Source organism: Elephas maximus, chromosome 2 (genome assembly GCF_024166365.1).
Source record: "Elephas maximus indicus isolate mEleMax1 chromosome 2, mEleMax1 primary haplotype, whole genome shotgun sequence".
Taxonomy (NCBI): Eukaryota; Metazoa; Chordata; class Mammalia; order Proboscidea; family Elephantidae; genus Elephas; species Elephas maximus.
In genome coordinates, this window is record NC_064820.1 from 4,247,784 (window position 1) to 4,275,647 (window position 27,864).

General features: G+C 41.5%; 1 protein-coding gene across 3 annotated transcripts in view; it reads right to left on the reverse strand.

Annotated features, from left to right (window-relative positions):
* ADCY2 (adenylate cyclase 2) overlaps positions 1-27,864 on the reverse strand; it is a 527,505-nt gene that overhangs the window by 108,886 nt on the left and 390,755 nt on the right. For all 3 annotated transcript variants that reach the window (XM_049860641.1, XM_049860650.1, XM_049860633.1), the window contains 2 exons: positions 21,079-21,148; positions 18,364-18,461 (listed from right to left, as the gene is read on the reverse strand). In XM_049860641.1, the coding sequence (XP_049716598.1) occupies positions 18,364-18,461; positions 21,079-21,148 (168 nt within the window). The remainder of the gene's footprint in view (positions 1-18,363; positions 18,462-21,078; positions 21,149-27,864) is intronic.

The following is a 27,864-nucleotide window of genomic DNA, read 5'->3' on the forward strand; positions in this document are numbered from 1 at the left end:
TCCCCTCCCCACAACACTCTACCATATGGACATCTGATATGCACACACGTCTTTAATGCTCAGGACTAAACCCTGGATTCTATAGGTTCCTTCCAAAATCTGTTTCAACTCCAGGTTTCCCCCTCTGTGTAAATGCAACTCCATTTTTCCAGTTGCTCAGGCCCAAAATCATAGAAGTTAACTTTCTCTTACTCCTCACATCCAATTCAACAGCGAGGCCTGTCTGTATCACTCCTCACAACACAGCCCAGGATTTGAGCACTTGTGACCACGTCCATTGCTGCCCTGTGCAAAACACCATGGTGTCTCACCTTGCCTCCCAGTTTCCACCCTTTCTCCCCACTCCTGTAGCAGCAAGAACAACACTTTCAACGAGCCAGATCATAAAATAAAGCAGAAGAGACTAGAGAGTGATGGAAAGTGGCATTTCAGATGATAGTGACCACCACTGCTCATTGGTGACACTGAAACAGAGTCCTGAATGAGCTAAAATAGGAAATATGTGGATATCTGGCCAAAGAACCTTCTAGATGATGAGAGCTACAAGTGTATTCAAGGAACAGTAAGGAGGAAGGGTGGCTGGGGTAGAGTGAGCCAAGGTGAGAGAGGTGGAAGCTGGGATCAGAGGCGCTCTTGGAGAGGGGATGACCATGCTGGCCTCGTTAACCACTGTAAGAACTCTGGATCCATTCTGAGTGGGATGTGAAGCCCAGAAGGATCTGAGCCCAGGGCATGATATAGCTCTTTTGAAAGTATTGTTCTTGCTGCTACAGGAGTGGGAGGAAGGGTGGAAACTGAGAGGCCAGGTGAGGGACCATGGTGTTTTGCACAGGGTGGCAGTGGAGGTGGCCAAAAGTGCTCAAATCCGGGGCTGCTTTGTAAAGACTGATGTAGACAGGTTTCGCTGCTGGATTGCATGTGAAGAGTAAGAGAAAGTTAACTTCCTTGATTTTGGGCCTGAGCAACTGGAAAAATGGAGTAGCATTTACAGAGAGGGGAAAACCTAGGGAAGAAACAGTTTTGGAAGGAACCTATGGAATCAAGGTGTTTAGTTCTGGGCACTAAAGACGTGTGTGCATATCAGATGTCCAGGTGATGGGGTGCTGTGGGGGGAGGAGTGATGAGCCTGGGATTCATGGGAGGGACTCGGGGTGGATATAATTGGAAACATTCAGCACATAGATAGTATTTAACCCAGCAACCCAGTGCCGTTGAGTCGATTCATAAAGAGAGTTATTTAGCACTACTGAATTACTACACAGTCATGTGTCACTACATGTGTCTTCACTAATAGAATGTAAGTTACATGAGAGAATAGAATTTTTCAGGTTGCTGCTGTGTTCCATCATCTCTAACTATGCTTGGCATGTTATGGTGCCCAGTGGATAGCTGTTGGATGATTCCACAAATGCCTCATTGAATGCGTGCATGAGTGTCTAGGGTGAATTTCTATTTCTATTATAAATGCTCAGAGTATGCCTGTGGATACAAGGTAGAGGTAAACTGGTCTGTTGCATCAAGTAAAAACACACTCAGCTCCTTTTTGTTGTTATTACCTCTCAAATCTCACTATACTCATGCCATCTAGCTAACAACAAAATTGGTTCTCATTTCCAGTGACAGTACTGGTTTTCTTTTATATATACATACACAAACAATTTTGTTGTTGTTAATATACATAGCAAAACATACACCAATACTAATTTTTCCATGATAACAACTTTTAGCCAGGCAACGGGCAACTCAGACTAAATACTAAATGTATCAGACTCCCTTGCGGCTAGGTTTGGCCATGGGACTAAGATCTTGGTCTTGGTATGTACACTGAAGTGTCATGAGATGGCAGGCACAAGCCCTTTCCACCCTCTGTGTCTTAGCCTGTTCATCTATCCTGCTGCTCAGGATAAGGATGCTGCCATCTTAGAGAGTGACAATGACAAACAAAGCCTTAGGGATAGCATAGTGCTGAGCAGAGGAGCTCGTGTGTCCAAGGACTCTGAGGACCAAAGTGTTATACTAACCTCCGGCAGCTTACTTGGGGTTTTCATTTACGTGGGTGAGAAAGAAACTCCTAACTTATGTTTAAGACATAAGTACGAGGTATTTCCTCATTCTGAAATGAACCTAACCCAAACTAGTATGTTGTTCATCTCTGTAAAAGCTATGTAGTTCATTTATCTTGGGCAGTGATAATCAAATTTCTTTTTGTTGGTCTCTCTTTCTCTTTTCCTTTCTTCCTTTTTCCTCCCCTCCCTCCCTCCCTCTCTTCCTTCCTTTCTTCCTTCCTTCCCTTTCTACTTCAGAACGACAATAAGGACCAAAGACTTAAATTTCTTCCTTGTTTTCTTTTTTTTTTTTACCTTAATACTCTCTTCTACTGAATCAGATACACAGAAAATAATTTACTTCCCTGGTATTGACTGTTTGGACCATAAATCTGTTTGTCCACCAAAGCCAACTCCCTCGTTTGTGTTTAGAAAACCAAGACTGGGGACAGTGGTAGAATTCTTGCCTAGTAAGCAGGAGCCTGCAGTCCTGTTGGCATAGTGGTTAAGTGCTACGGCTGCTATTCAAAAGGTTGGCAGTTCAAATCCACCAGGCACTGCTTGGAAACTCTATGGGGCAGTTCTACTTTGTCCTAAAGGGTCGCTATGAGTCGGAATCGACTCAACAGCAGTCGGTTTTTGGGAAGCAGGAGCCCCGGGTTTGACTCCCAGCCAACGGACCTCATATGCAGCCACCTCTTGTCTGTCAGTGGGGGCTTGCCTGTTGCTATGATACTCAGTAGCACAAAATCAATTCAGTCAATATGTCAGAAACTCACAAATAAAATGCCATTAAACTTTGTCCTACTTTTTCCCTTTTCAAGACAAAATCAAAGTAAAAGTATCTCTTTTGAAATGAGTATTTAAGTCAAAAAGAATCTAAGTAAAAAAACAGTTCTAAGATATTTAAGATTCTAATTTGGCTACTAATTTTTTAAAAGTGTTATTCTTAATTCAACATGATCAATAAAACACCTGATATTTAGCAATACTTTACTTATTGTATTTTAGATGAGGGTTTACAGGGCAAATTAGTTTCTCATTAAACACATTAATACACATATTGTTTTGTGACACTGGTTGCCAACTCCACGACATGTTAAAACTCCCCACTTCTCCACCGTGGGTTCCCCATTACTAGGTTTCTTGTTCCCTCCTGCCTTCTCGTCCTCGTCCCTGGGGTGTGTGCTCATTTGGTCTCATTTTGTTTTATGGGCTTGTCTAATCTTTGGCTGAAGGGTGAACCTCAGGAGTGACTTCGGTACTGGGTTAAAAGGGAGCTCTTGGGGTTTCTCCAGTTTCTGTCAGACCAGTAAGTCTGTTTCGTTTCTTTTTTTCCTTGTGAGTTAGAATTTTGTTTTACATTTTTCTCCATTTCTGTCCAGGACTGTCTATTGTGACCCTGTCAGAGCAGTTGGTGGTGGGAGCCAAGCACCATCTAGTTGTGCTGGACTCAGTTTGGTGAAGGCTGTGGTAGTTGTGGTCCATTAGTCCTTTGGACTAATCTTTCCCTTGTGTCTTTGGTTTTCTTCATTCTGTCTTGCTCTAGATGAGACCAGTGGAGTACCTTAGATGGCCTCTCGAAAGCTTTTAAGCTTTTAAGACCGCAGATGCTGCTCACCAGAGTAGGATGTAGAATGTTTTCTTTATAAAAAACTATGTTATGCCAATTGAGCTACATGTTCCCTGAGACCATGGTTCAATGGGCCTTCATCCCAGTAATTCGGTCCCTCAGGGAGTTTGGATGTGTCTACGGAGCTTCCATGACCTTGTCTTGGTCAAGCTGTGCTGGCTTTCCCAGTATTATGTACTGTCTTACTCTTCACTACAGTTAACAATACTTTATTTACTTTTTAAGGCATCATTGTTTTAAGAATTATGCATGAATGGCTTACTGCTACTATTGTTAGGTACCATTCAGTTGGATCCAACTCATAGAGATCCTATGCACAACAGAAGAAACACTGTCTGGTCCTGTGCCAATTGTTGCTACTTTTGAGTCCACTGTTGCAGTCACTGTGTCAATCCGTCTCATCAAGGTCTTCCTCTTTTTCGCTGACCCTCTACCTAAACAAGCATGATGTCCTTCTTCAGGGACTGATCTCTCTTAATGGCATGTCCAAAGTTTATGAGATGAGGTCTCACCATCCTTGATTCCAAGGAACACTCTGGCTATACTTCTTCTATGACAAACTTGTTTGTTCTTCTGGCAGTCCACGGCATATTCAATATTCTTTGCCAATACCAAAATTCAAAGGCATCATTTATTCTTTGGTCTTCCTTATTTCATTGTCCACCTTTCATATGCATATGAGGTGACTGAAAATATGGGTTGGGTCAGGTGCACCTTAGTCCTCAAATTGTCATCTTTGCTTCTCAACACTTTAAAAAAGGTCTTCTACACCAGATTTGCCCAATACGATATATCATTTGATTTCTTGACTTCTGCTTCCATAGGCATTGATTGTGGATCTAAGTAAAATGAAATCTTTCAGAACTTCAGTCTTTTCTCCCTTTATCATGATGCTGTTTATTGGTGCAGTTGTGAGGGTTTTTGTTTTCTTTATGTTGAGGTGTAATCCATACTGAAGGCTGTGGTCTTTGATCTTCATCACTAAGTGCTTCAAATCCTCTTTGCTTTCAGCAAGCAAGGTTGTGTTATCTGCATATCACAGGTTGTTAATGAGTCTTCCTCCAACACCTCCATAGCATACAACAACAGCAACAACAACCAATACATTCTTCTTCACATAGTCCAGTTTCTCAGATTATCTGCATGCCATACAGTTTGAATAAGTATGGTGAAAGGACACAACCCTGACACACACCTTTCCTGACTTTAAATCACGTAGTATCCCCATGTTCTGTTTCAATGACTGCCTCTTGGTCTAAGTACAGATTCCTCACGAGCACACTTAAGTGTCCCAGAGTTCCCATTCTTTGCAATGTTATCCATAATTTGTTATGATCCACACAGTTGAATGCCATTGCATAGTCAATAAAATACAGGTAAACATATTTCTGGTATTGTCTGCTTTCAGCCAGGATAGATCTGATCTCAGCAATGATATCCCTTGTTTCACATCCTCTTCTGAATCAAGCTTGAATTTCTGGCAGTTTCCTGTTGATATACTGCTGCAACTGCTTTTGAATGATTTTCAGCAAAATTTTACTTGTGTATGATATTAATGATATTGTTTGATGATTTCTGCATTCTGCTGGATCAACTTTTTTTGGAATGGGTACAAATATGGATCTCTTTCAGTCAGTTGGCCAGGAAACTGTCTTCCAAATTTCTTGGCACAGATGAATGAGCACCTCCAGAGATGCATCTATTTGTTAAAACATCTCAATTGGTATTCCGCCAATTTCTGGAGCCTTGTTTTTTGCCAATACTTTCAATGCAGCTTGGATTTCTTCAGTACCATCAGTTCTTAATTCTATGCTTCCTCATGAAATGACTGAACATCGACCAAATCTTTTTGGTATAGTGATTCTGTGTATTCTTTCCATCTTCTTTTGATGCCTCCTGCATCTCTTAGTATTTTCCCCGTAGAATCCTTTAATACTGACACTTGAGGCTCAAATTTTTCCTTCAGTTCTTTCACTTGGAGAACGCTGAGCATGTTCTCCCCTTTTGGTTTTCTAACTCCAGGTCTTTGCATATGTCATTATAATCCTTTACTTGGTCTACTCGAGCCGCCCTTTGAAATCTTGCATTCAGCTCTTAGACTTCATCATTTCTTTCATTCGCTTTAGCAGCTCTACCTTCGAGAGCAAGTTTCAGAGTCTCTTCTGACATTCGTTTTGGTGTTTTCTTTCTTTCCTTTCTTTTTAATGACCTTTTGCTTTCTTTGTGTACGATACCCTTGATGTCATCCCCCAACTTGTCTGGTCTTTGGTCATTAGTGTTCAATGCTTCAAATCTATTCTTGAGATGGTCTCTAAATTCAGGGGGCATACACTCAGTTTTATACTTTGGCTCTCATGGACTTGTTTAGTTTTCTCCAGCTCCAACTTAAACTTGCATGGCTTAGGATAATCCATTTAGTTTGGCAGACAAGATGAATGAAACTACTAAAAATGCGAAACCAATAAATGTTTAATCTTTATTGGATTTTGAGTGTAGCTCAGATTCTGATAAAGTTATACGTACTACAGTTACATGACAGACAGAAGTGAGAAAAACTCCAAAAAGAGGATCCAATAAATAATTTAATTATATGGCTTCAAATTCTGAAACCAGAGTCAAATTTGATTATGGAACAACAGAAAGATGTAAGGCATTCTTTCAGGAAAGTACTTCCCATTACTAGTCCTTCCAAGGTTGTATATTCTTCATTATTGGTTATCCCATCATTCATTCATTCATGCACCCATTTAATAATTTTTCTCTTTAAAAAAAAAAAAGACATTTTACAAACAAAATAAGAAAACCTACAATACAAGTATGAGGATGTCAATCGATATGTGAGGGATTCATCAGAAGTGAGAAGCACCATTCTCCCAATTAAAATGTATCATATCTGTTGCCGTCAAGTCGATCGGCCTCATAGAGACCCTATAGGCCAGAGTAGAACTGCTTCATAGAATTTCCAAGGAGCGCCTGGTGGATTCAAATTGCCGACATTTTGGTTACCAGCCGTAGCACTTAACCACTATGACACCAGGGTTTCCAAAATGCATCATACATATGACAAAATTTTTTCATAAGGGGGACAGAGGAGCTACCAGATATAAAGAGGGTGTGCGAAGGCAGAATGCCAAGCGTCCTTAAACTAAATGGCCCGGGGTGGAAGCGGTCAGGAGCTGATACATTCCATAGAGCTCGAGTTGTAACATCTACACAAGGTAGGGGTTTTCTCGAGCATTTTCTTAGTTGGAACTGGGGCAGAGCTCTTGAGTAAAGACAAGCCATGAAGTGCTGTCACACCTGAAAAAAGGGAACAGAAACTCTGTACACCGGGCCGACAATTTTCAGGGAAGCTGCCTGTCTAGGACCATGAGTGGAAAAAAAGCCCAGGATGGTGAAACAGGCTGCTCAGCCATATTGAAACCCCAATCAACACCCCCTCCCCCCTCTCTGTCTTGCTAACCACAAGCTTGTTTTGAGCAGGAAGTCGCAGCAGGTAGTGGCTCCATCCACTGCGTAGCCCTAGTTACACCTTGAAGCATGCACAGATTGAAATCACATTCTTCAACTGACCCCCCTCCACCCCCATGGGAGGCATGGGAGGGCTAAAGGCAGAAAATTCCGGGTACCAAACCCAACCCCCTGATGCCATTGGAAACAAAAAGCTCCCCGGCCCCCCTAGTCAGCGAGCACATGGCCTTAAGATCACTAGACCCCACGCGCTCCTTGTATGCACAGACAATAAACTTGCCACTTTCTGTTTCCCTTGGAATCAGTGTCCATCTTATTTCAATCGGCTAATAAGACAAGAACCTGAGTGGCGTTTGGTTACAGTGGCACAGTGGTTAAGCACTCCACTGCTAACCGAAAGGTTGGCTGTTTAAACCCACCAGCCACTCCAGGGAAGAAAGGTGTGGTAGTCTGCTTCTGTAGAGATTGTTGTTATGTTGTTGTTTGGTGCTGTTGAGTTGGTTCTGACACATACTGACCCTCTGTACAACAGAAAAAAATGCTGCCCAGTCCCGCGCCATGCTCACAATCGTCATCCTTGAGACCACTGCTGCAGCCACTGTGTCAATCCATCTCGTTGAGGGTCTTCTTCTCTTTTGGTGACCCTGTACTTTACTAAATATGATGGCTTCTTTAGGGACTGATCTCTCCTGACAACATGCCCCAAGTATGTAAGACACAGTCTCGCCATCCTTGCTTCTAAGGAGCATTCTGGTTGTACTTCTCCCAAGACAGATTTGTTCATTCTTTTGGCACTCCACAGTATATTCAATATTCTTCGCCAACACCACAATTCAAAGGCATCAATTCGTCTTTGGTCTTCCTTATTCATTTTCCGGCTTTCACATGCATATGATGTGACTGAAAACACCATGGCTTGGGTCAGGCACACCTTAGGCTTCAAAGTGACATCTTTGCTTTCCAACACTTTAAAGAGGTCTTTTGCAACAGATTTGCCCCACACAATGCATCTTTTGATTTCTTAACTGCTGCTTCCATGGGTGCTGATTATAGATCCAAGTAAAATGAAATCCTTGACAACCTGAATCTTTTCTCAATTTATCATGATGTTGCTTATTGGCCTAGTTGTAATGATTTCTGTTTTCTTTATATTGAGGTGAAATCTACACTGAAGGCTTTCAGCAAGCAAGGTTGTGTCACCTGTATAATGCAGGTTGTTAATGAGTCTTCCACCAATTCTGATGCCACATTCTTCTTCATATAGTCCAGTTTCTCTGATTATTTGCCCAGCATATAGGTTGAATAGGTATGGTGAAAGGATGCAACCCTGATGTACATCTTTCCTGACTTTAAACCACAACAGTATCCCCTTGCTCTGTCCGAACAACTGCCTCTTAGTCTATGTACAGGTTCCTCATAAGCACAATTAAGTGTTCTGAAATTCCCATTCTTCCCAATGTTATCCATAATTTGTAGTGATTCACACAGTCAAATGTCTTCGCATAGTCAAAAAAACACAGGTAAACACCTTTCTGGTATTCTCTGCTTTCAGCCAGGATCCATCTGACATCAGAAATGATATCTCTGCTTCCATGTCCTCTCCCGAATGCAGCCTGAAGTTCTGTCAGTTCCCTGCCAATATACTGCTGCAGCCACTTTTGAAAGATTTTCAGCAAAATTTTACTTGCATGTGGTATTAATGATATTGTTCGATAATTTCCACGTTCGCTTGGATCACCTTTCTTGGGAATAGGCATAAATATGTGTCTCTTCCAGTTGGTTGGCCAGGTAGCTGTCTTCTAAGTTTCTTGGCATAGACGAGTGAGCACTTCCAGCAGTACATCCATTTGTTGAAACATCTCAATTGATATTTCGTCATTTCCTGGAGCCCCGTTTTTCGCCAATGCCTTCAGTGCAGCTTGGACTTCTTCCTTCAGTACCATCAGCTCCTGATCATATGCTACCCCTTGAAATGGTTGAACGTTGACCAATTCCTTTTGATACAGTGACTCTATGTATTCCTTCCATCTTCTATTGATGTTTCCTCCATTGCTTAATTTTTTTCCCATAGAATCCTTCACTATTGCAATTTGAGGCTTGAATTTTTTCTTCAGTTCTTTCAGCTTGAGAAATACTGAGTGTGTTCGTCCCTTTTGGTTTTCTATCTCCACGTCTTTGCACTTGTCGTTGCTGTTGTTAGGTGCCATCGAGTCGGTTCCAACTCATAGCGACTCTATGCACAACAGAACGAAACACTGCCTGGTCCTGCACCATCCTTACAATCGTTGTTAAGCTTGAGCTCATTGTTGCAGCCACTATGTCAATCCACCTCGTTGAGGGTCTTCCACTTTTCCGCTGAACCTGTACTCTGCCAAGCATGATGTCCTTTTCCTGGGACTGATCCCTCCTGACAATATGTCCAAAGTATGTAAGACGCAGTCTCGCCATCCTTGCCTCTAAGGAGCATTCTGGCCACACTTCTTCCAAGACAGATTTGTTCGTTCTTATGGCAGCCCATGATATATTCAATATTCTTCCCCCAAAGCACAATTCAAAGGTGTCAATTCTTCGTCAGTCTTATTGTCCAGCTTTCACATGCATATGATGTGATTGAAAATACCATGGCTTGGGTCAGGCGCACCTTAGTCTTCAAGGTGACATCTTTACTCTTCAACACTTTGAAGAAGTCCTTTGCAGCAGACTTTCCCAATGCAATGCGTCTTTTGATTTCTTGACTGCTGCTTCCAAGGCTGTTGATTGTGGATCCAAGTAAAATGAAATCCTTGACAACTTCAGTCTTTTCTCCGTTTATCATGATGTTGCTCATTGGTCCACTTGTGAGGATTTTTGTTTTGTTTATGTTGAGGTGCAATATTTACTGAAGGCTATGGTCTTTGATCTTCATTAATAAATGCTTCAAGTCCTCTTCACTTTCAGCAAGCAAGGTTGTGTCATCTGCGTGATGCAGATTGTTAATGGGTCTTCCTCCGATCCTAATACCCCGTTCTACTTCATATAGTCCAGCTTCTTGTATTATTTTCTCAGCATACAGATTGAATAGGTATGGTGAAAGAATACAACCCTGATGCACAACTTCCTGACTTTAAAACATGCAGTATCCTCTTGTTCTGTCCGAACAACTGCCTCTTGATCTATGTAAAGGTTCCTCATGAGCACAATTAAATGTTCTGGAATTCCCAGTCTTCGCAATGTTATCCATAATTTGTTATGATCCACACAGTTGAATGCCTTTGTGTAGTCAATAAAACACAGGTAAACATCCTTCTGGTATTCTCTCCTTTCAGTCAGGATCCATCTGACATCAGCAATGATATCCCTGGTTCCATATCCTCTTCGGAAACAGGCTTGAATTTCTGGCAGTTCCCTGTTGATATACTGCTGCTGCCGTTTTTGAATGATTTTCAGCAAAATTTTGCTTGCGTGTGATATTAATGATATTGTGCTATGATTTCCACATTTGGTTGGATCACCTTTCTTCGGAATAAGCATATATGTGGACCTCTTCCAGTCAGTTGGCCAGGAAGCTGTCTTCTATAGTTTTTGGCATAGACAAGTGAGCACCTTCAGTGCTGCATCTGTTTGTTGAAACATCTCAATTGATATTCCATCAATTCCTGGAGCCTTGCTTTTTGCCAATGCCGTCAGAAAAGCTTGGACTTCTTCCTTCAGTACCATCGGTTCCTGATCATATGGCCACCTCTTGAAATGGTTGAAGATCGACTAATTCTTTTTGACATAATCACTCTGTATTCCTTCCATCTTCTCTTTATGCTTCCGGTGTCGTTTCATATTTTTCCCATTGAGTCCTTCGCTATTGCAACTCGAGGCTTGAATTTTTTCTTCAGTTCTTTCAGCTCAAGAAATGCCCAGCGTGTTCTTCCCTTTTGGTTTTCCATCTCTAGTTCTTTGCACATGTCATTATATTTCTTTACTTAGTCTTCTCAAGCTGCCCTTTGAAATCTTCTGTTCAGTTCTTTTACTTCATCAATTCTTCCTTTTGCTTTAGCTGCTCGATGTCCGAGAGCAAGTTTCAAAGTCTCCTTTGACATCCATCTTGGTCTTTTCTTTCTCTCCTGTTTTTCAATGACCTCTTGCTTTTTTCATGGATGATGACCTTGATGTCATTCCACAACTCGTCTGGTCTTCGGTCACTAGTGTTCAATGCTTCAAATCTATTCTTCAGATGGTCTCTAAACTCAGGTGGGATATACTCAAGGTCGTAGTTTGGCTCTCGTGGACTTGCTCTGATTTTCTTCAGTTTCAGCTTGAACTTGCATATGGGCAATTGATGGTCTGTTCCACAGTCAGCCCTTGGCCTTGTTCTGACTGATGATATTGAGCTTTTCCATCGTCTCTTTCCACAGATGTAGTCAATTTGATTTCTGTGTTCCATCTGGTGAGGTCCATGTGTATAGTCGCTGTTTATGTTGGTGAAAGAAGGTATCTGCAACGAAGAAGTCGTTGGTCTTGCAAAATTCTATCATTCGATCTCTGGCATTGTTTCTATCACCAAGGCCATATTTTCCAACTACTGATCCTTCTTCTTTATTTCCAACTTTCGCATTCCAATCACCATTAATTACCAATGCATCTTGATTGCATGTTTGATCAATTTCAGACCGCAGCTGATAAAAATCTTCTATTTCTTCATCTTTGGCCCTAGTAGTTGGTGTGTAAATTTGAATAATAGTCGTATTAATTGGTCTTCCTTGTAGGCGTATGGATATTATCCTATCACTGACAGCACTGTACTTCAGGATAGATCTTGAAACATTCTTTTTGACGATGAATGCAACACCATTCCTCTGCAACTTGTCATTCCTAGCATAGTAAACTATGTGATTATCTGATTCAAAATGGCCAGTACCAGTCCATTTCAGCTCACTAATGCCTAGGATATCGATGTTTATGCATTCCACTTCATATCTGACGATTTCCAATTTTCCTAGATTCATACTTCGTACATCCCAGGTTCCGATTATTAATGGATGTCTGCAGCTGTTTCTTCTCATTTTGAGTCATGGCACATCAGCAAATGAAGGTCCTGAAAGCTTTACTCCATCCACGTCATTAAGGTTGACTCTACTTCAAGGAGGCAGCTCTTCCCCAGTCATCTTTTGAGTGCCTTCCAATCTGGGGGGCTCATCTTCCAGCGCTATATCAGAGAATGTTCCACTGGTATTCATAAGGTTTTCACTGGCTAATGCTTTTCAGAAGTAGACTGCGGGGTCCTTTTTCCTAGTCTGTCTTAGTCTGGAAGCTCAGCTGAAACCTGTCCTCCATGGGGGACCCTGCTGGTATCTGAATACTTGTGGCAGAGCTTCCAGCATCACAGCAACATGGAAGCCGCCACAGTATGACAAACTGATGGACACGTGGGGGGCACTTGTCATTATAATACTTTACTTTGTCTTCTCGAGAGGCCCTTTGAAATCTTCTGTTCAGTTCTTTGGCTGCATCAATTCTTCCTTTTGCTTTAGCTGCTCGATGTCCGAGAGCAAGTTTCAGAGTCTCCTCTGACATCCACCTTGGTCTTTTCTTTCTTTCCTGTCTTTTCAGTGACCTCTTGCTTTCTTCATGGATGATGTCCTGGATGTCATTCCACAACTCGTCTGGTCTTCGGTCATTAGTGTGCAATGTGTCAAATCTGTTCTTGAGATGGTCTCTAAATTCAGGTGGGATATACACAGTCATAATTTGGCTCTCGTGGACTCGTTTTAATTTTATTCATTGTCGTCTTGAACTTGCATATGAGCAGTTCATGGTCTGTTCTGCAGTTGGCCCATGGCCTTGTTCTGACCGATGATATTGAGCTTTTCCATCATCTCTTTCCACAGATGTAGTTGATTTGATTCTTGTGTATTCCTTCTGGTGAGGTCCATGTGTATAGCTGCTGTTCATGTGGGTGGAAAAATGTATTAGCAATGGAGAAGTCATTGGTCTTGTAAAATTCAATCATGTGATCTCCAGCACTGTTTCTATCATCAAGACCATATTTTTGAACTACCAATCTTTCTTTGTTTCCAACTTCTGCATTCCAATCACTGGCAATTATCAATGCATTTTGATTGCACGTGTGATCAATTTCAGACTGCACAAGTTGGTAAAAATCTTCCGTTTCTTCATCTTTGGCCTTAGTGGTTGGTGTGTAAGTTATATCATAGTCGTATTAACTGGTCTTCCTTGTAGGCGTATGTATATTATCCTATCACTGACAGCGTTGTACTTCAGGATAGAGCTTGAAATGTTCTTTGTGACGATGAATGCAACAGCATTCATCTTCAAGTTGTCATTCCCGGCATAGTAGGTCATGTGAGTGTCTGATCCAAAATGGCCAATACCAGTCCATTTCAGCTGATTAATGCCTAGAATACTGATGTTTATATGTTCCATTTCATGTTTGACTACATCTAATTTTCCTAGATTCATACATTCCAGGTTCAGATTATTGATGGGTATTTGCAGCTGTTTCTTCTCATTTGGAGTCATGGCACATCAGCAAATGAAGGTCCTGAAAGCTTTACTTCATCCATGTCATTAAGGTCAAATCTACTTTGAGGAGGCAGCTCTTCCCCAGTCATCTTTTGAATGCATTCCAACCTGGGGGGCTCATCTTCCAGCAGTATATCAGACAAAGTTCTGCTGCTATTCATAAGGTTTTCGCTGGCTAACTCTTTTTAGAAGTAGACTGCCAGGTCTTTTTTCCTAGTCTGTCTTAGTCTGGAAGCTCAGCTGAAACCTGTCTGCCATGGGTGACCCTGTATCTGAATACTGGTGGCATAGCTTCCTGCACCACAGCAACACGCAAGCCCCCACAGTAGGACGAAGTGACAGACACATGTTGTTGTTGCTGTTTCTGTAATGAATATAGCCTTGGAAACTGTATGGGGCAGTTCTATTCTGTCCTACAGGGTCACTATGAGTCGGAGTTGACTTGATGGCAACAAGTCTTTTTTTTGGTTTATGAAGAGTAAGATCTCTATTTTGTTCCATTCCAGGCAATTGACCTAAATTAATATGTTTCATTTTTCATGCAGGTGCATTGATTTAAGGATTTAACAAGAGATTGTGGCTTGAACTGGTGGACCCCATAAGTAGCTAGCAGAAATAAACTGAAAAGTATTCCATGGAGGTCCTTTTACATCACAGAACATATGAGATTCCCACAAACCACAAGCCCTGCTGCTGCTGGACTCACATTCATGTTAAAGGTAACAGAAGAAAACACCCATCACAGGAAAGTCAACAGACAGATTAAAGGGCAGAATGTACGCATTTATGAACCATGAATAACAGAACAAAACAAGTCATATTTTCAAATATACACTTAAATGTCCAAAGACATGAAAACGAAAGACCAGAATTCATAAGACAAAATAAGAAAGTATAAGAAACGATGGCAGGTTTTGTAAAGAATAGGCTCCTTATGTTGAAGAAGTAAAAACAAACAAACAAAAACTTCAAAGTTAGAAATTTAATGCAGTTGAGATCACCAGAATGCAGCATAAATAAAGAGGTGGAAGCTTGGAGGAAAAAGTACAAGGCTTGGAGGGAGCACCCACACAAAAAAGCACAATGTGCAGCTAATTGGAGGGAAGCCTATAAGAAATAGAAGAGTAGCATTTTGTAAGGAGATAAAGGCAGACAATTCTCCCAAACTAGGAAAAGACATGAGTTCTCAGTTTGAAAAATCACACTGAGTCAAGTAAGAACAAACACACCTAGAAACAATGTAGTGAAAATGTAGCAGGGGGAAAAAAACAAAAACAAAGACTATATGCAGACACACATGAAGGAAAAATAGAGTACCTAAAAAGGAGTTTCATCTTACTGACAGAAGACATTTCATTAACAACAACAGAAGCTGGAATACAATGGAATAATACCATCAGAATATTGAGGGAATCTAAGAATTCACCTGGAATTTTATACCCTGCTGAACTATTATTCAAGACTGAATGTGGCATAAAGAAGAGAAAGATACTTTAACGCAAAAAATGGCAGTTATTGTTACAGACCTTCAATAAAAGAATTAACAAGTTATATATATATATATATATAAGTATATATATACACATATATATCAGTAAAAAGAAAAATGAACTAGAAGAAATAATTTTTAAAAAGCAATGGTAAGCAAATAAATTGGTAAAAATGTGGGTAAATCCAAGTAAATATTAACTGTTTGAAACCATCTGGAACCAAAATTCTAGGAAATGATTAAATAGAAGATATAAAGATTTGATCAGAAATAAATACTTCTAAGGCACTGGAAAAGAGAGAGTACGATTAACCTTGGAATTTAATAAATTAAGAATATGAATTAAAGATTCAATGGCCATCATTAAAAGATAAATACAAAGATAGGTGGAAACTCTGGTGGCGCAGTGGTTAAGAGCTACAGCTACTAACCAAAGGGTTGGCAGTTTGAATCCACCAGGTGCTTCTTGGAAGCCCTATGGGGCAGTTCTACTGTGTCCTATAGGGTCGCTATGAGTCAGAATCGACTCATGGCAACAGGTTTGGTTTTTTATATAGACATGCAAGTTCCTAACCAGTAAAAAAATCAACAGAAGCTGATCAATCCTTTAGAAGTTAGGCAAGAAAGTTTGGCAGGAAAATGGACCAAAGAATAGTCAGGTAATTGCAACCCAAAATTAGATGACAGAAATGGGTCCGAGCACATCGGTAAATAAAAGTGGAATGAAGCCACATTACCATGCAGCAAAATATCAGCTTGCAATAATTCAAATAGAAGCTGTTTTTAGGTAACAGTAATGGTCCCAAGGGCAAAGAGGCACATCTAAACACAATATGGCACTGATATCTGTAGTCTGGACTCAGGCATACATGTTTGTTATATTACTGTGTACTTTTCTGTACCTTTGATATACTTCACCACAGTAATTATTTTTAGAAAAAATAATGACATTACAGTGAAACAAGAATGAAGGGAGAAGACTAATATAACATGAAAGACGAGGTGCAGAGAAAGCACAGCTCTCAAAATTCTCTCTCCTTACTGGAGGCCAGACACCTTACTCAGGTCCCCCTAACTGCCAAATCAAAGAGATAAATGCAACCAGACCAGGTTTCACCATGTTCATGCTCAAAACTCAACTTTCTGTTCAAGGAAAAAACAAACAAACAAAAAAGAAATAATACTTATTTGGCTGCTAACCAAAAGACTGGAAGTTCAAGTGCTCCCAGAGGTACCTTGGAACAAAGGCCTGCTGGTCTACTTCCAAAAAATCAGCCACTGAAAATGCCGTGGAGCACAGCTCTACTCTGACACACATGGGGTCATCATGAGTCACAGCAGCTGTTTTATTTTTGTTGGTGCTGAAGCCTAAGAGAACAAGCTTCCCTGGGTCCTCGTACAGATACAACACAACAAAATAAAGGCAAACACATCTGCCTGATGTGCTTTTTAAGGTTGTAATTCCATGAGATGTTTTCCTTGGTCCCAGGAAGACTTTTTGTCTTGTTGGGACCCATCACTTAGTGTCCTAGTCATTTTCTCCTCCCTCAGCTTCTTCTCACGGGCGACAGATCCCTGTAACTATGATGTTGGTAACTGACATCCAGTCAGCCCCCAACTCATGGAGATCCCATCCGCGACAGAACAAAATGTGCCTGGTCCTGAGCCATGCCCATGATGAGTTGCAGATCAAACTGTTGAGTTCCATAGGGTTTTCATTGTCTGATTTTCCGAAGTAGGTTGCCAGGTTTTTCTTCCTAGTCTGTTTTAGTCTGGAAGCTCCTCTGAAACCTGTTCTACATCACAGCAACATACGAGCCTCTGCTGACAGATGGTGGTGGCTGCACGTGAAGAGCATTGGCCCTGAATTGAAGCCGGGTCTCCTGCGTGGGAGGCAAGAATTCTACCACTGAACCACCACTGCCTCAACTATGAGGTAGGGAATATAAAAATACTCTTAGAACAGGAAGATGTAGATAAATGAATACATTTACCTACTTAGGAGTAATAATAAGGGCCTATCTCTCTTGGCAATGCTTGCTTTCCTTATGTAACTTCTTAAATGCCCTTCTATGTTGGGTGGCTAGCCCTACCCCTTGGTGACAGTCGTCTCTCTACCATGTGGCACTAGAAGGAGCTGGATTGGTTCATTTTTTTGTTTGTCTGGAATAGAAAATGTATATGCTCACATCAGGAACTTTCGCTTAAGGATTTGGCCCATGTACTTTAATGCTAATATTTGGGGGAAATCTATCTTGGAGAAAGTACAGCCAGAATGTTCCTTAGAAGCAAGGATGGTGAGCTTTGGCTCACTTATTTGGACACGGCATCGAGCAGGACCAAGTGCTGGAAAAAGACATCACGTTTGCTAAAGTGGAGGGTCATCGAAAAAGAGAGAAACCATCCATGAGATGGACTGACACAGTGGCTACAACAACAGACCCGGGCATAGCAATGTTGCGAGGATGGTGCGGGACTGGGCAGCATTTTGTTCTATTGTATGCAGGGTCGCCATGAATCAGAGCTGACTTGATGGCGACTAACAACAGTAAACAATAGATATGTCTATTAGCAACAATCTCTGCTGACTTTGCTCTTTCTCATTCAAGTTTACTGGGCCAAATTTCATAGGTTTCGTATTAGATAATACAGAGATCAAAGTAGGAATGTTAAATTTATTATTCTTATTTCTTAAATATCCTTGGAAGCAAGAATGGCAAGACTTTGTCTCATCCTTTGGACATGTTATCAGGAGGGACTTGTCCCTGGAGAAGGACATCATACTTGGTAAAGCAGAGGGTCAGCAAAAAAAAGAGGAAGACCCTCAATGAGACGGATTCACACAGTGGCTGCAACAACGGGCTCAAACATGATGATTGTAAGGATGGTGAAGGACTTGGCAGTGTTTCATTCTGTTATACACGGGGTCACTATGAGTCTGTTATACACAACTGACTCGGTGACACCCAGCAACAACAACAAGAAATATCCCTAAAATGTAAATCAACATGTCCACCTTGAAAATTCAGTTATCACTGTAAGTAAGCCTCTTCCCTTCTTCCTGGAACATGAGCTAGCTCTGCTGTGACACCACAGACAACTCCTGAGTTTGGAAATTAGCACCACAGGAGTCCCTCAAAAGTAACTGGACCCCAATGGGAAAGAACCCTGCCAAGCCAGTGAGAGAATCCCCAGAAAACTCGGCTACTTACTTGGGTAACACGAGGATCTGCACGAGGAAGATGCAGAAGAAGATGAGGCAGGCGCAGGTCACGTAGTACTTGAATGCTGGCAGGGCCGTTGCTCGGTACTAAGGGGGAGAGAAGCCACCGATGAAAGACCTCCAGGGAGGGCTGCACACAGCTGCCTAGCTGCCTCACTGCCCCAGGACACAGTGCTCTGGTCAACTGCAGACGTGGCAGCAATGCGCTGAGGACAACGGCTGTTCATAGCAGGCCTTGAGGGCGCCTCCCCTAACTGAACTGTGGCAGAGTGAATTCCAGAGGCCACCCTTTGTATGGGTGAAACTCTTCGGAAATCCACTGATGTCACTGAATCATTCCATTGAGGGGAGAGAGGGCCCCTGGTGGGAAAAGTGAGTGAGCGCACTGAGGGACCAATGGATCGTTCAGGTGCCCTACAATTAAGTCTGATGCCTACAATTTTGTGAAGAAAAGGCGTGACTTTTCACATAATAATTAGTATTGAAGAACTTCAGGGAAATTTATTAACTTTTCGGTCTTAAAGCTACTTAGAGGTAGTGGTGAAGTTTCCAGACAGAGATGGCTGGTGGACTTTGTTCTAGGTCTATGACCATTCCCTTTGCTTCTCCAGAGCCTGGCTGGCCGGCTGTTCTCTTGTCCGGCAGAGTCAGCAGGGGGCCACACAGCTTTTCCCACCATCCAGGACAGTAAACGGACCTGTGGGCAGTTCTACCACCTGGCAGTGGGCCTGGTTGGTATAGTTCATGTAGGAAAGAAGTCAGACAGGGCCACACTCAGAGGGTGGTAACAGTGATCTCGAAGGCTTAGCACCCTTATCACATGCCAGGACCATAGATGGTCTCCATGCTACTCATCAATTCTCACAATGCCCAACAGGCAGGAATTATGATTGCCCTTATTTTTGGGTGAGGCAAGTCTGGCTCAGAGCACTGGGTACCATGCTTATGGAGATAGTTAGCTCATGGCCAACAGTCAGCACACAGAGAAACCAGGATCTTCACCCAGACAGACTGACCCCAGAACTTAACTTCCAGTCCTAGCACAAAACTGACTCTCAAAAAAGAGGGTTTTACAATAAAATTAAAGGAAGTAGAGTCTTCTAGACACTGCCAAGGGGTTTCCTGGAAATATCGGCAGGTTGCATTAGCTATATTTGCCCAGATGTTTCCCAAGTTATGGAGAAGCGTTTGTATTTCTTGGGTTTCAGGCTCAGGAGTGCTGAGTGGTGGCTTTCCAGTTGCTCCTTTGCTCTTTCCTCCCCATGTCCCTGTGCCTCTTACCAGTCTGCGGCCTGAGGAGCAGTGGGGTCAGGTGGGCAGAAGGTGAGCTTAAATCTCTGTGCTCTCTAACGTTGGCCTCACAGTTGGCCTCTGCAAATGTGTGCATGCGGAAAGTGAAGCAAGGGCTGCAGGTTTTTATGATGACCGCCTTCTGCTTACTAGAATATTTTTGGTGGCTTTTGTGACTTTAGTAGCCAAGGGAATTTACAAGTGAATGAAGAACCTATGTTAGCCTAATGGCTGAAATGTGATCACATTCTATGCATCTGATCAAACCCTTATCTTTCTTAACTTCTCCAGGACTTGGAAGAGAGATAGAGTGGGAACTGGCACTATGGTCTTAATAAAGAAAAACAGACATCTACTAGAAGGAAGTAACCTAACATTTAAACAATAACTAGCCATTTGTATTTGTTAAACTAATTCAAGGATAAGATGGGCAATGAAAATAAATCATATTAAACATCCATGTTTTTTTGATATCTGTCAAAGTCCTTTACTCAGAAGGAGACAACTGACCTTATAGACCATTAACACAGAAGGCTTTAATGTAACCATACAATCTAATACTGATGAATTTTGGAAGGAATTGTGATATTTGATATTTCCATTCAATATCCATAAAACGATGAACTGAATTTTCTCAACAGAATTTTAATAAGAGTGCTGCCACCACTGCTATTAATATTAATAGCTTTTGTTCAAACCAAGCCCGTAATTACGTGGCTGGAGGGTGGAAATTATCTCCAGCTCTTGTTCCCTTTCTGATCAGCACAAAACAAAAGGCAAACGAAATAAGGCTGACCTAGAGGAATGGCTGTCCTTTCTACAGTAATTCATTTTAGCAAATCCTTGTTAAGTTTGACATGGAAAACTGTATGTCTACTTATTTATTTGTGCCTGAGATAGTTCTTACTGTAGGAGTCATAAAGTGGAAGTACTAAAGTCCAAGAAAACTTAGAAGTTTGGGTTTTCTAACTTTTCCAAAAAGGTGCTGAATATACATCTCATATTTTTGTCAAAAAGGTTAAAAAAACTTATTTGTGTAAAGACACTGTAGATCACGAAGAATTTCTTATTTATTTATTTATTTTTAAACATTGTCTAAGAAAATTTCACATGGAGAAAGCAGAGATCCCTTCCTGGCCCTTTTCCTTTGCCCTGTCCCGGAGGTGTTGCAAACACTATTAACTGCCGGGAGTGTTAAAGAGTAGCAGCTAGCCACAGGAGACACTTGGAAGTAAGGAATATGATAAAACAACATATGCAACGAAAACCACGAGAAAAGCCAGAAAGAAGCCTGGATACAGTCAAAGGTGTTTAGGGGCCACATGTAAAACAAAAAACATGAACACAATTTCATGAAGGAATTTAAAAAAATTTTTCAGAGACACCAACTGATTTTGAAGAAGAAATAGCTTACTTCTTTTTCCAGTATTTTATTGTAGAAAAATAGCGAGATTCTCTGGATGTCTTCGGATTTGAGCCACTGCCTGGAAGTAAAAAGAAGAGACACTTCATAAAACCTCCACCCCAACGTGGAATGACGTCTTTTTCACTTTTTTTTTCTTTTTAAATAAACCACATTCTTCTGTCCTTAGGGTAGAACATCCAGTACCAAATATTTTTTGAAAACGGATAATACCAACTAACTGAATACGGAGTCTGTGTACTGTTATCAGAATCTGCAAACCTACTGATAACTAATAGACTCATATTCCTTTGCTGCCCTCCCTGGGAAATTCCATGTCACAAACCAACTGTCACAGCAAATTGAAACCCAGGTTCTCCACGTTCAGTGACCGGGGAGCTACATCACAGAGAGGATGCGAGTGCGCCCAGAGTCATCCGCTGGCACGTCACTGAATCGCTGGCGGCGTCATCTCCTGAAGGAGCGGGTTTCTGGAGAAGCACTATCGTTTTCAGCACGACAACACACAGAGCATCCACACCACTGGAGTGTCTTCAAGCTCTGCGCGAGGAGGTTTTGCTCCTGTCACACTTACTGCCATTTTGTCCAGTTCTTCAAAATACAAACAGTTTTCAAAAAATTGGTAAAAATGCTCACGGAACACGAGATCAGCTCAGGCCACCAGCAAAATATGGCTGTGCACGCACACACACACACACACACACACACACACTCGGGTGTTGGAAACGTAAATAAAAATGATACAGAAGCATGCATTCTTACGCATTGATGGGCTTCCAGGAATCTGACTTAAAAAGGACGTTGCAAGTAGAGAAAGAGCTTACGGACAAAACTTTTCACTAGACTGTCTCATGTAGCTGCAAGCTAAACAGGGACTCCAGGTGTTCAGGTAAGTCTGCTGTGCGTGGCGTAACACCAGACACAATCACACCCTTGGTGATAAACACACATTTTATGAAACAAAGCTAAGTGGAATAGGAAGATACACGTTTTATACTGACGAGAACAGGAATGTAAGAAAAAATCCCAACCTATGCATCAGAAAAATGTCTAGAAATAAATACCAACAAAATACATTACTCACTTGTTGGGGTCATAAGTCACTGAGGAATTTATAGGTCTACATTCCTAATTTCTCTTAAATACTTTTATCCCTTAAAAATATATAATCTCAGAGGCATATATCTGTGCATATATCTAGACATCCGTATCTATACTTCTCTATAGCTAGAGAGATAAATGCTGCTGTTGCATGTCTTTGAGTCGATTCTGACTCATAGCGACCCTACAGGTCACGACAGAGCTGACCCATAGGGTATTCTAGGCAGGAGTCTTTATGGGAGCAGATCACCAGGTCTTTTCTCCCGTGACGAGCCGGTGGATTTGAGCCACCAACCTTTCAGTTAGCACTGGAGTGTTTAACCACTGCTACACTGGGGCTCCTTTATACATGCAGATATATAGATATAAATACAGATATAGAGAATATTTATATCAGGACATCACAGAGAAAATTGTTTATATGTATTTCCAAAAGAATTTATAACCATTGAAGCAATTGCCAATTTACGTGACTCCCTAAATAAAATACTTGAATATAATACAATATTATGGATTCTGACTTGCTGAGACATGTTTGGGAGATAAAGGAAGGGTGAAGGCTTTTGAAGACCCAGGAAAAAAGGCCAAGTGGAACTGTTACACTTAATCCAATAATCAGCAAGAGAGGCACCCTTTGTTTTCAGACAAAAGAGACCAGCTGCTGTCCATGGAGACTGCCTGTGTGAGAATAAAACTGTGCTCCATAGGGTTTTCAGTGGTCAATTTTTTGGAAGTAAATTGCCAGGCCTTTCTTCTCAGTGTTCCTGGATAGGCCTGAACTGCCAGCCTTTCCTTTAACAGCCAAGCACATTAACATTTGCACCAATCAGGGACTGAGTTCAGATTGTTGTTGTTGGAGCCATCAAGGCGGTTACCACTCATAGTAACCCTATGCACAGAAGGACAAGACAATCCCAGGTCCTGCGCCATCCTCACAATCATTGTTACATTTGAGCCCATTGTTGCAGCCACTGTGTCGATCCAGCTCATCAAGAGTTCTCCTCTTTTTGCTGATGCTCTGGCAGCGGTTAATTGCTCGGCTACTAGTCCGAAGATCACTAGTTCATATCCACCAGCCACTCCTTGGAAACCCTATGGGGGAGTTCTACTCTGCCCTATAGGATTGCTATGAGTCAGAATCGACTTGATGGCACCAGGTTTGGTGTTTTTTTGGTTTTCTCTACCTTACCCAGCTTGATGTCCTTCTCCAGGGACTAGTTACTCCTGATAACATGTCCAAATACATGAGAAGAAGTCTCATCATCCTCACTTCCAAAGAACACTCTAGATGTACTTCTTTCCAGACAGACTTGTTCATTCTTCTGGCAGTCCATGGTACACCCAATATTCAATATTCTTCGCCAACACCATAATTCAAAGGCATCAATTCTTCTTCAGTTTTGCTTATTCACAGTCCAGCTTTTACACATGTATGAAGCTGCTGAAAATATCATGGCTTGGGTCAGGTGTACCTTAGTCCTCAAAGTGACATCTTTGCTTTTTAACACTTTAAAGAGGTCTTTTGCAGCAGATTTGCCTGATGCAATGCGTTATTTGATTTCTTGACTGCTGCTTCCGTGGCTGTTGATTGTGGATCTAAGTAAAATGAAATCCTTGGCAACGTTAATATTTTCTCTGTTTATCATGATGTTGCTTATTGGTCCAGTTGTGAGGATTTTCGTTTTCTTTATGTCGAGGTGCAATGCATACCGAAGGCTGTGGTCTTTGAGCTTCATCAGTAAGTGATTCAAGTCCTTTTGTCAAGCAAGGTTGTGTCATCTGCATAACACAGGCTGTGAATGAGTCTTCCTCCATTCCTGATGCCCTGTTCTTTTTCATACAATCCAGTTTCTCAGATTATTTGCTCAGCATACAGATTGAATAAGTATGGTGAAAGGATACAACCCTGATGCACATCTTTCCTGATTTTAAGCCATGCAATATCCCCTTGTTCTGTTGGAAGGACTATTTCTTGGTCTACATACAGTTCCACATGAGTACAATGAAGTATTCTGGAACTCCCATTTTTCAAAACGTTATCCATTAATTTGTCATGATCCACACAGTCAAATGCCTTTGCGTAGTCAATAAAACACAGGTAAAGATGTTTCTGTTATTCTCTGCTTTCAGCCAGGATCCATCTGACATCAGCAATGATATCCTTAGTTCCACGTCCTCTTCTGAATTCAGCTCACATTTCCTGCAGTTCCCTGTTGTACTGCTGCAACCTTTTTTGAATAATTATCAGCTAAATTTTTTTTTTAATTTTACTTGCATGTGGTATTAATGATATTGTTTGATAATTACTGCATTCTGTTAGATCACCTTTCTTTGAAATGGGTGCAAATATGGATCTCTTTCAGTCAGTCGGTCAGGTAGCTGTCTTCCAAATTTCTTGGCATAGACAAGTGAGCACCTCCAGTGTTGCATCCATTTGTTGAAACATCTCCATTGATATTACCTCAGTTCCAGGAACCTTGTTTATCACCAAGGCATTCAGTGCAGCTTAGACTTCTTCCTTCAATATCATCAGTTCTTGATCATATGCTACCTCCTGAAATGGTTGAACACTGACCAATTCTTTTTGGTACAGTGGCTTTGTGTACTCCTTCCATCTTCTTTTGATGCTTTCCGCGTCGTTCAATATTTTGTCTGTGGAATCCTTCAAAATTGCAGCTGAGGGTTTGAATTTTTTCTTCAGTTCTTTCAGAGAGAAATGCCAAGCATGTTCTTCCCTTTTCGTTTTCTACGTCTTTGCACATTTCATTATAATGCTTTACTTTGTCTTTTTGAGTTCCCCTTTGAAATCAGTTCTTTTGTCATTTCTTCCATTCACTTTAGCTACTCTAAGTTTGAAATCAAGTTTCAGAGCCTCTTCTGACATCATTTTGGTTTTTCCTTTCTTTCCTGTCTTTTTAATGACCTCTGGCTTTCTTCATGTATGATGTCCTTGATGTCATTCCACAACTTGGGTGGCCTTTGTTCATTAGTGTTCAATGTGTCAAATCTATTCTTGAGATGGTCTCTAAATTCAGGTGGGATATACTCAAGGTTGTATTTTGGTTCTTGTGGACTTTTAAAAAATTTTCTTCAGCTTCAACTTGGACTTGCATATAAGCCGTTTTTGGTCTGCTCTGCGGTCAGCCCCTGGCCTCGTTCTGACTGATGACATTATCTTTTCCACTGTCTCTTTCCACAGATGTAGTTGATTGGATTCCTGTGTTTTCCATCTGGTGAGGTCCATTTACGTTACTGAAAAAAACATTTGCAATGAAGAAGTTGTTACTCTTGCAGAATTCTATCATGGGATCCCACTGTCATTTCTATCACCAAGGCTGTATTTTCCAAATACTTATCATTCTTCTTTGTTGCCAACTTTCACATTCCAATCACCAGAAATTTGCAATGTATCTTGACTGCACGTTCGATCAATTTCAGACTGCTGAAATTGGTAAAAATCTTCAATTTCCTCACCTTTGGCCTTAGTGGTTGGTGTGTTAATTTCAATAATACTGATATTAATTGGTCTTCCTTTCAGATGTCTGGATATCATCTCATCACTGACGGTGTTGTACTTCAGGCTAGATCTTGAAATGTTCTTTTTGATGATGAATGTGACCTCATTCCTCTTCAAGTTGTCATTGTTGGCATAGTAGAACACATGAATGTCTGATTCAAAATGGCCAATATCAGTCCACTTCAGCTCACTAATGCCTAGGATGTTGATCGTCATGCATTCCACTTCATTTTTGATCATTTTCAATTTTCCTAGATTCATACTTTGTGTATTCCACATTCTGATTATTAAAGGATGTTTGTAGCTGTTCCTTTCCTTTTCGAGTCGTGCCACAGCAGCAAACAAAGGTCCTGAAAGCTTTATTCCATCCATGTCATTAAGGTCGACTCTACTTTGAGGAGGCAGCTCTTCCCCAGTTTGTATTTTGAGTGCCTTCCAATCTGAGGGGCTCATCTTCCAGCATTATATCAGACAATGTTCTACCGCTATTTATAAGGTTTTCACTGGTTAATTCTTTTCAGAAGTAGGCTGCTGGGTCTTTCTTCCTAGTCTGTCTTAGCCCGGAAGCACCATGGGAGGCCCTGCTGGTATTTGAAAAACGGTGACATAGCCTCCAGTGTCACAGCAACACGTAAGCCATCACAGTATGACAAACTGACAGTATGACAAACTGACAGACGAGTGGCGGAATAGTAATTACACTACTTTTTAAAACAACGTACTTATCACTGAATATCAAACTATGCATAATGTATGCAAGTATCTTATTAAACACATTTTTTTTCCTTACTGAGAGTAGAAAATCTAGTTTAAAAGAGCTCCCGAGTAACATAAGCTTGGAAATAAAATAAGAGGGTGACTTATGAAGTGGAAATGCCATAAGGGTCTCATTTGTTGGCAGCTCCAGTCTTCCAGGTCCTGAGAAGGTACCTATGCCTCCAGGTAGGTGGCCAGGGCTCAAGCCAGCCCTCCATTCCTCTTGTCCCCAGTAGCATCGTGCTTCCTACACTGTGAGGCCGGGATTGGTGCCTCGGGAATCAGCTGGATTCCACTCGGCTTCTCCTCTCGTCCTGTTTTCACAGCAAGTCCAGTTTGCTCTGCCAGTTTCCTTGTCAAAATACCTGACAGGCCTAACTCTTCTCACCTCGTCCTCGGAATCAGGGAGGGTGCAGTCTTCCTACAGGCCTAACCTGCCTCTGAATTCTCCAAGATGGCCTCAGTTCTCATTACTAGCTTGTAGAACATTCTAGAAAGATTCCTGTGAGCTAAGGACAAGTGCTTTTTTGTAGGGGTGGATTAGTTGAGAGAGAAAGAAATAGAGGTAGAGAAAGAGATAGAAGGAAAGGGACAGAGCGACAGAGACACACAAAAACAGAGACAGACAGAGAGATAGGGGGAGATAGGGCCCGAGGGTCGCTATAAGTCAGAATCCACTCAACGGCAGTGGGTTTGGTTTCAGTTTAGAGAGAGAGAGAGACAGAGAAAGATAGGGAAAAACAGAGAAAGAGTGGGAGAGATAGGAAGAGACAGAGACAGGGAAAGATAGGGAGACAGAGAGATAGAGAGACAGAGAAAGATAGGGAAAAATAAACACAGAGAGATAGGGAAAGACAGAGAAAGATACAGAGAGACACAGAGATAGAGAAACAGGGAAAGATAGGGAAACAGAGAGAGATAAGGAGAAATAGAGAGATAGAGAGACAGGGAGACACAGAGAGATAGAGACAGTGAAACACACGGTGAGACAGGGAGAGATAGGGAGATAGAGAGAGACAGAGTTTGCAGTGCATGTTCCAGTCACGATCTCGTGGCATTTTTCCTGACACATGTGGTTGGTGACATGAAGAAACTCCCTGCACCCCTGGGCTATACAGTAGGCAATCCCTGTTAAAGTATTTGAAGGAGACCTGGTGATGCAGCGGTTAAGCATTTGGCTGCTAACTAAAAGGTTGGCAGTTTGAATCTATCAGTTACTCCTTGGAAACCCTATGGGGAAGTTTGACTTTGTCCTGCAGGGTTGCTATGAGTTGGAACTGACTCAACAGCAACAGGTTTAATTTTCTTAACGTACACGAAGCTGTTTTCACCAGGCCCAAAGGAGGAAATTCCGAAAAGAAAACCCAAAACCAAACCCACTGCTGTCGAGTCGATTCCGACTC